This window comes from Trachypithecus francoisi, unplaced genomic scaffold, assembly GCF_009764315.1.
Source record: "Trachypithecus francoisi isolate TF-2019V2 unplaced genomic scaffold, Tfra_2.0 Lachesis_group17, whole genome shotgun sequence".
Taxonomy (NCBI): Eukaryota; Metazoa; Chordata; class Mammalia; order Primates; family Cercopithecidae; genus Trachypithecus; species Trachypithecus francoisi.
Window position 1 is genome coordinate 646,449 of NW_022681462.1, and position 9,214 is coordinate 655,662.

At 59.5% G+C, this 9,214-nt stretch overlaps 1 protein-coding gene across 1 annotated transcript; it reads right to left on the reverse strand.

The window, feature by feature from the left end:
* Window positions 1–98: 98 nt before the first annotated feature.
* On the reverse strand, window positions 99–2,415 carry DUSP2 (dual specificity phosphatase 2). The gene is made up of 4 exons (XM_033238842.1): window positions 1,898–2,415; window positions 1,693–1,814; window positions 1,090–1,309; window positions 99–973 (listed from the first exon to the last, which is right to left on the reverse strand). The coding sequence occupies exons 1-4, from the start codon at window positions 2,283–2,285 to the stop codon at window positions 759–761; spliced, it is 945 nt and encodes a 314-aa protein (XP_033094733.1). The 5' UTR covers window positions 2,286–2,415; the 3' UTR covers window positions 99–758.
* Between the last annotated feature and the right edge of the window lie 6,799 nt (window positions 2,416–9,214).

Here is a 9,214-nt window from a genome sequence, read left to right on the forward strand (position 1 = left end):
GGCCCCTCTGCCCCTTCACTTCCGAAACCCTGAGGGCACAAGGAAATGTGAGGTCCAAGCAGGCTCCCAGGCATCAGATGAGACCAGACACTAGGTTGTTGTTTTTTAAACAAAACAATATTTTATTGACACATCCTGAATGATCTGTATAAATATAAAGTGCTAAGTTTCCAACCCCTGCCCACAGGGCTAGGAGGAAGCGGGGGAGGGAGTGTTAAATGTCAGCTGAGCACAAATAACTTTCCAGCGCCAGCACAGGTGTGAAAGGCTCACAGACTGACACACACAGCACGACACACCCATCACTTCCCAAGTCCCCAGCTTCCCCAGGAACACAGGGCTTGGGCTCCAGACCCTGGGTGGACCCACCCACAGACAGGGCTCCTGGTTGTCACAGCTTGTTCCTTGGAGCTCTCAGGCTGCCAAGGGCTTCAACATGGTGGTGGACCAGGGAGAGTCCACGGTATAGAGTCCAGATGATTTCTGCCAGGGGATGGGATGGGAAAGAGCAGAAACACCTTCGGTTCCCGACCCCGAATGAGGGCCAGCCTCAGTCCCCCAGCAGAAGAGCACCAGGTCGGAAAGGCCAGCACCGCGGCATTCCTAGAGCCCCCATGTGAGGGCTTCTCAAACTGTGAGGAGGTAGCAGCCCTCCCAGAGGTGAGGGGACTGTGCTGGCCCAGAGAGGAGCCCACCAGTCCACAGTCAGCTCCTGCCAGCACAGTGGCGGGGGGGCGGGCAGGCAGAGGGGCACCACCTCAGTGACACAGCACCTGGGTCTCAAACTGCAGCAGCTGCCCCATGAAACTGAAGTTGGGGGAGATGACCCCCCGGCGCTGCTTAACGAAGTCAAAGGCCTCGTCCAGCCGCACACGGCGACTCTGCATGAGGTAGGCCAGGCAGATGGTGGCGGAGCGCGAGATGCCGGCCTGGCAGTGCACCAGCACCCGGCCTCCGCTGTTCTTCACCCAGTCTGCAAGGGAGATGGGGGAGTGGTGTCAGACGGAATGTGCACAGCCCACGAGACAGGGGCCCCCAGCCCTCTCCTCTGGAGCCCCTAGGGACCTCTGGGCAGAGGCGCCCCCTTACCAATGAAGCCTATGGCCTCCTGGAACCAGGCGCTGATCTCCACCATCTGGTTGTCCTCCACAGGGATACTCTTGTAGCGGAAAAGGCCCTCAAAGTGGTTGGGGCAGCTGGCAGACACGTTGAGGACGGCTGTGATGCCACACGCCTGCAGCCCCTGCAGGTCTGACGAATGGCTGCAGCTGCCCAGGAACAGGTAGGGCAAGATCTCCACAGGGCCACCCTGGAGGGGGCAGAGGGGCGGTGAGGCCTTCCCAGCCCAGCCCCGGAGGGCTGGAGCAGCAGCGGGTGGAGACCCGATGGGCTGGCCAAGACAAGAGGAGTCCTCAGCCAGTCCTCCTGACCTGAGACAGGACTCAGGAATGTGCGAGAACACACCGGCACACACATGCCCCCTCACGCTCCCAACATACACATGCAAACGTACACTGACCCACACAGGCACGTGCGAGCAGCCGTGCCCCCCCCCACCCACCCCCCCCACACACGTATAAAGGTGGATACATGGGCAAACTGCTCGCATCCCCAAATGGCAGGCCCTTTCTCTAGAGGCGCCAGTCTGCGGTGGGGAGGGAGGGAGGGTCCGGGGTGGGGGGCCGTACTCACCTGGTCGTAGATGGGAGCCCTCGGGTCGGAGCGGTTGGTTTTGCTCCCTGCCGGCGGCAGTGCAGGGGCGGGGGCCTCAGAGCACAGATCGGGACAGCAGCCCTGGAAGCCGTCGAAGCCTCCTGCAAGGAGGGGAAGGGCACGGTCAGCAGGGAAAGCCGGGCTGGAGTCGGGTGGGGCGGGCTAAGGGCAGCCGGCGGCTCACCTCGCAGGAAGTACACGGCGGTGGGCCCCGCGCGGGTCTCGTGCAGCAGCGCGGCCAGCAGCACGTGGGCCGGGCCGTCCGGCCGGAGCTCCGCCACCGAGGCACTGCCCTCGTCCAGCACCACTGCCCGCGCCAGCTCCCCGCGGACCAGGCGCGTCCGCAGCGCGCGGTCGGGCAGCAGGCAGGCGAGAACCGCGGCGGGGGGGCCGCGCGCACGGCGGCGCAGCAGGGCGTTCCAAGGCACCGGGCGCGCGGCGCGCACGTGGCGGCGGCAGAAGGCCAGGAAGGGCCGGCAGTCCAGCAGTAGGGTGCGTTCCGCCTCCCGAGGCTCCCGCAGCAGCGTGCCCAGGGCCGCGCACTCCAGCTCGCGCGCCGCCTCCAGCCCCATGGCCACCGGTGCCTCTTCTTCCTTTCGCTCCTTACAGCGTCCCGGGCTCTCCTGGCGGTGGCGCTGCCCGAGTGGTCGACTCCGGGCGCCCTCCGCGGCGGTCCGGGTTAAGTACCCCTGGGCCGGCCCCCGGGACACCAAACAAGGGCAGAGCAGGAAGGCGCTGGCGCCCGCCCCCGCCCCTCACGTGGGGCGCAGGCTGGGCTGACCCGGGGACTCCGGAGGCGGGGGAGGTTGGGGGGGAAGGCAGGGCGCGGGGATGAGCACACGGAGAGGAGGCGGGGACCAGCGACTAAGGGAAGGGAAGGTGTTATCCGGAGTCGGAGGGACCAGCACCCCTCCCTTCTTTGCGCCCACCCTTTGACCTGTCCCAAGCCACTCAGTCCTGGGGAACCCAGCTTCACAGATGCAAGTCCCCGCTTAGGGCCAGCGATGTCCCTTGGAGTACCCCACCCGCCAACCCCACGCTTCCTCTGCCTTTTCCCTTTCCCTCCCAGAATTTTCCTCTTAGAAATTTGTCACCACAAACATTGACAAATGCCTGCTGCCACGGGTGATTTCTACACTGGATGATGGGGAGGTCCCTGCTGAGATGTCCTATTGCTCATATATTTGGATACCTTGGGCCAGAGGGACTTTCTCTCTCCCCCTCCCCACCCCTCATTGCCTGGATGAGACCAGCACTCAGCGTCTTCCAGTAGGCTGGTGGCCAAGCTAGGCCCGAACAGAGTCCCCGGGACCCAGGCCCATGGGCTTGGGCCGAAAGGAAATGAGGGGGTCCTGGGGCCTTTCGTGGGCAAAGCAGGGGTCTGAGACCGGCTTCCAGTTAAGAGTGAGGCGAAGCTTCTTCCTCCTGGGCGCAGGGAAAGCCCCCAGGTCCCGGAAAGAAGCACTTCCCCCTGCCACAAGCCCGCCCTGGAGGGAAGTCCGCTGACGCTCCCAGCCCTCCCCAGGCCTGCGGGGATTTCAGGACCTTGGCAAGGGGAAGAGGGAGAAGCAGAACAGAACTGGCCTCCCCCATCCTAGGCCTCCCTGTCCAGCCCCCCTGGGCAGCAAAGTCCCGGGCTGGCACTGCACCCGGAGGATTGGGGGCCTGGGTATCCCCCTCCATTCTGCCCTCCCCCCGCCCTGCTGCCGGATGTGGTGAGGCCCAGGTGTGCGTGGGGTGTCTGAGCCACAAGAGTTGTTGGCAGTGAACTCCCCAACTCAAGCAGAGAAGTTCAGGTGGGTGGAGACGCTGTTACTGAACTGGGGCTGCCCTCGTCCTGCCCCCAGCTGCGTGGGATTCCAGAACCCACCCGCCAAGCCCCCAGTCTCCTGAGGCCCTCCTCCATGTCCTCTGAAAGACCCTTCCGGTTCTCCCGCAGACCCCTGTGTCCACACCGTCTTGAAGAGTGACAGCTGGGGCCTGTGTAGAGCCCCCAGCCCTTCTGGACTCGTCTGCTCTGAGCTCCTCACAGCAGTGTGCTGTGTGCCTGGCTGTGTGCACGGGAGCATCGTACCTGTGCAGTTCCACTACCTGTGAGGAGCTGGAGTTTGTGTGTGCTGGGTCAGAGCAGATGCAGAGGAGAAAACCTCAAGGACTCCAAAGGTCCCTGGGGCCACGTCACCATCTCACTGTCTCCATCTGTAAGGGGGAGCACATCATGGCGCAGCGGCCCTTCCACACTGGCTCCAAGGCTCTAAGGCTACCCCACTGTCTGCTCAACTTGGCCGAGGCCCTGCGCTCCCTGGCAAGCCAGTCTGGAGGCTGAGGCGGCAAAGCCCACAACAGAGCCAGGGAGTCTGGGCCACAGATCCCAAAGGCTGATAGGAGCCCTTATCATTGGCATCGGCCTCCAGATGACTTAATGCTGATTCCAGGGGCAAATTACAGAGCGTGCAGAAGGACAATCAGGTCCAGTCTTGCTGCTGGTCTGGGAACCACAGCCTTGCAGCTCCGTGGGAGGACCCCAGCCAGGTGGGATCCCTGATTCAGGAGTGAACTCAGCTCAGCTGTGTAAGGGGCTCCAGACCCCAAATCCTATGCTGAGCTGGGCCTCTTCCCCTCCTGGAGAATCTGGTATACCTTGCTGGGGAGTTCCGCATGTGGGGAGAGCATTGCTGAAGGTTTGCTCTGATAGCACAGTCCCTGGGACCTGGCACTCTTGGCGACGACCGGTGGTCTCTTTTTCTTTTTAAGTGACAGGATCTTGTTATGTTGCCCACACTGACCTCAAACTCCTGAACTCAAATGATCCTCCTCCCTCAGCCTCCAGAGTAGCTGGGACTATAGGTACCTGCCACCTCCCAGCTCAGGGCTGGTGATGGCTGCCTAACGTGGCTGCACCTATGTCACCCCCTTGAGGCCATTTGCCTTGGGGCTGTCCCCTTTTGAGCTCTGGAACGTGGACTCACAGAGGCCCAGTTCAGCCATGAAGGTGGGCCTGCTTTGCCTTCTTTCCCTACTCCCAAACTGGGGAAAGCCCCACCCCCAATTGCTGGGTGAAAGCCCAGGGCTGGGGTAAGAAGAGGGGGAGAGACTCACAAACCCATGTCCCTCTCCCGCTTTTGCTCTGACAAAAACTTCCCAAGCCTCGGGTGCTGCCGCTAGCGATCATGGTGCAGGACGCCTGCTCCTCTCCACCACCCCCTCAGAGTCTCCCCAACCACCGTTCGCCGGAGCCCAGCCTTGGGAGCCACAGCGGAGAGAAGGCAGGGCATTGGGTGTAAGGGTGAGGACGTGGTGAGGAGGGGTCTCTGCTAGGCTGGACGCCCCGCAGCCTGAAGGCTCTGGAAGCAGGACCTGGTCCTCACCACTGGATGGAAAGTGGCTGACCCAGGTTGGGGTCCCTGCTCAGAGCTCTCTCTGTTTTTGTTTTTCTCGGCCTGGCTCTTACAGAGCAGACACTATCAAGTAAGTTTGGACTCAGCACTTCTTTTAAAATTGAAAACCTGTGAGACTCACCAGGAAGAAATGATGAGTCTGCCTGTTATTCTTTTTATAACCATCTATTTTGACGGCTGTTTAAGCATCACTGGCTCCTGCCTTTGGGATTCCAGGTATTTCTCGGCCCCAGCAGCACATCCACCCAGCTCCCCGCACAGCGAGTCTCCCTTCCACAGCTGCCTCACTCAGCATCACACTGATGCTGCAGAGCCTCCTTCCTCCTTCCAGCCCCCACCCCCAGGCAGATGCCCCACAGCGGGCGGGAGGTGAGTGGCTTGGCTACAGTGCTTGGGCCAGTTTAGGGATGAAGGTGAGAGTGCCGGGCCACCCCAAGCTCTGCCTGAGGGGTGAGTCAGGGATGACGTCGGGTTTCCTGTGCCAGGCGTCTGACGAACACGCCGATGCGGCGGCCACCCCCACAGGCTCCTGCCAGGTGTGGATTCACACCCCACGCGCCGGGCTCCAGGAACAGCCCCTGTGTGAGGAAGGCGTGTCCAGCACAGTGCAGGGTTGGGGGCGGGGGGTTCACCTGGGGCACCCAGCCCTTCCACATCCTCCTCCTGGCCAAGATGAAGCCGGAAGCCTGCAGCCAAAAGGGCTGATGTCTGTTCCCATGCTCTGTCATGCGTCATGTCACATGCGTGTGTGTGAGCAGGACCACTCAGGAGCAGGGCTGCCGGGGAAGCTCTCCTGACACTCGGAGTCTCCTCAGGGGACCCGTCGCTCAGGCTAACTGCATGGGGGCCTGCAACATGTCCCAACCCTGGCCCTGCCTCTCACCCGGGTGCCACCCTGAGCTTCAGGTACCCTGGCATGCACCCCCCAGCAGGACGTTCGGGTAGTCAGACACCTCGAGGCTGCATCCAGACCAGCACTGAGGAGTCCCCAGCCATGCGCGGAGGACATTCTGCCTTTTTCAAGTCAATCAGTCCTTCTGAGAACATCAAGAAGAAAGTCTCCACCTGGGGCTGGCACCGCTATAACCCCTGCCTTTCCTCATTTTAACCAAGAGGCTTAGTGCTCCTTTCTGCATTTATCACTTACTCAATCCTGCATTCAGAAATACATTTTCAAAACCCTATTATGTACCAGGTACTGTTCTGCGTGCTGGGGATATAGCAGTAAATCCCAAAGCACTGCCCTCAAGGCGCTGACCTCATTGCTTCCACAATATATACTTGTGTGATTTTGTTGTGTTCATGATAAATGATACTAATTATCCACCTAGAGTAATGACATCTTTTCCTTTTAAAGTAAATTTTAGGTTTGTAAAAACTGAATTGACTTAAGGAAAACTGTTGGGAACAGATGGTACCCAAACATCTTAAGAAGTGAGGTGCACGGCCGGGCGTGGTGGCTCACGCCTGTAATCTCTGCACTTTGGGAGGCCAAAGTGGGCGGATCACCTGAGGTCAAGAGTTCAAGACCAGCCTGGCCAACATGATGAAACCCCATCTCTACTGAAAATACAAAGAATTAGTCAGGCATGGTGGCAGGCACCCATAATCCCAGCTACTCAGGAGACCGAGGCAGGAGAATCACTTGAACCCGGAGGCGGAGGCTGCAGTGAGCCGAGATCGCGCCACTGCACTCCAGCCTGGGCAACAGAGCAAAACTCTGTCTCAAAAAAAAAAAAAAGAAAAGAAAAAAAAAAGAAAAACATGCGGTACAGGGAGGAGATGCCAGAATCAGGCCGCGTTGTCCGGGAAAGGATCCTATGGCCCCTTCCAGCTTCGGGAGGTGCGGTGCTGTGGAATCTGGTTCCCCCTTCTGCTATGGTTTCCCATAAAGAGAGGAGGCCACAGCCTGAGGAAGGGACTCTGGGAGAACTCATTGCCAAGGCCCCACTTGCCTGTGGGCCTATCCACCAAAGCACCTGTGTTTGCCTGTGTTCCCAGATGGGCCTGCGCCTGTGCCTGTGCCTGGGGGTGGAAGGGACCCCTCTCTGGGCTTTTCCCTGGGCACCCACCCCTGGCACACCTGTGGCCCCCAACCCATGGGGTTCCTGGTAGTGAAACTGATTCCCGCTCTGCTGGCCAGAGGCGCTGTGGCTTAGGCCCGGGTGTCCAAGGAGGGAATAGGAGGTTGTGGCCAGTGGTAAGAGTTGGGCAAGAAATGAAGGAGTCTCAAAAATGTGACCGCACTTGAGAGGGGGGACTGAGAGACAGGACCCGCTGGATTTCCTAGGCCGACTAAGAATCCCTAAGCCTCGCTGGGAAGGTGACCGCTTCCACCTTTAAACACGGGGCTTGCAACTTAGCTCACACCCGGCCAATCAGATGGTCAAGAGCACTCACTAAAATGCTAATTAGGCAAAGACAGGAGGTAAAGATGTAGCCAATCATCCGATGCCTGAGAGCACAGCAGGAGGGACAATGATCGGGATATAAACCCAGGCATTCCAGCCGGCAGGGGCTCCCTCTTTGGGTCCCCTCCCTTTGTATGGGAGCTCTGTTTTCACTTTATTTCACCCTATTAAATCTTGCAACTGCAAAAAAAAAAAAAGTGAGCTCACTGTGGGCACAGGGCAAGTGGCTCTGTGACGAGAGGCCTGCTGGGACTCCCTTGTGACCACAGCTGGGTGCACTGTTGGGGGGGGACTGACAAAGGGACCTCCTTCCCACCTCACCAGCACTGCTGACACCTTAACTACCATCGAAGATCAGGCCAAGCGCTCTGCCACCCCCCAAAACCAGCAATCCCAGCACAGCGGCAGCAGCGGCGGGGGCAGCCCTGGGCATCCGTTAGCTGTGGGGGCTCTGAAGCCACTTGTCTTGGTCAGACACAACCGGGCTGCTTCCCTACGGTGTGGTCTTGGTCTCGTCCCTCATTAAAAAGAGCAATCACTGGCACTGTGTTCGGTGCCTTGGGAGCGTCACTGCGTCTAGCCTCACACCCTGGAGAGCTGCCTCGTTACCCTGCTCTGCAAATAGGGAAACTGAGGCCCAAAGGTGTTGGGGGCAGAACCAAGGCCACACAGTCCCTATGCAAATGAAGAACTGGGATTGGAACCTGGGCTTAACCACTAGGCTGCCCTGCCCCTGGCCAGGGTCCACATGGGTCTGCCTACATGGTGTCCCCAGCACACACCCTCCCGCCTGGGTCTCTGGCTTCATGGGACAGCACAACAACTGACACCATTGTGTGCTTGCCATGTGCCCTGACTTATCCCGAGAGCTTGACAGAAATTATCTCATTTAAACCTCAAAGAGCCCCACAAGTGGGAGGGATTGGCTCTCCAAATACAAATGGGGGAGCCATGGCTCAGAGAGGCTGAGGAGTTTGCCGGAGCTCTCAGAGCTAAGGCTGAAATTCACAATTTTGTGTCCCCTCCTGACTGTGTCCAGAATCCAGGTCCCTGTCCTCCAGGCCCTTCCCATCTGCCTCCCACCCTTGTCCACAGCCCTCCTTTCTCTCAGCTGCCATCTTGGAGGACCTTCAGGGCATTAGTGCCACCTCCCCAGCTCTGCTGCAAACCCCTTGAGGATGCACAGTGCCCAGGGCACTGCCCCTCTGAGTCCACTGGGAAGCAGAGTGCCCAGCCCTGAGTGGGGCTTGATGCATCTCTGCAGGCGTGAGGACTTGCCTCTGTGCCCCCAGGTAGCCCTCGGCAGGAAGCTGACACAGGAAGCTGAAATCCACAATGTGGGATGGAGTCATTGTCAGGCTAGGCCTTCATCCCTCACCATGCCTCAAGCTCCAGGGAAAAAGAGATGATCTCAGGTGTCCACAGCAGACACCCCAGGCATGTCAGTATAAGAGCCCACCATGAGGCTGGCATGGCGGCTCATGCCTATAATCCTAGCACTTTGGGAAGCCCAGACGGGCAGATCACTTGAGGCCAGGAGTTCCAGACCCGCCTGGCCAATATGGTGAAACCCCGTCTCTACTAAAAATACAAAAATTAGGCTGAAGTGGTGGCACATGCCTGTAGTCTCAGCTACTCAGGAGGCCAAAGCACGAGAATCACTTGAGCCTGGGAAGCAGGGGTTGCAATGAG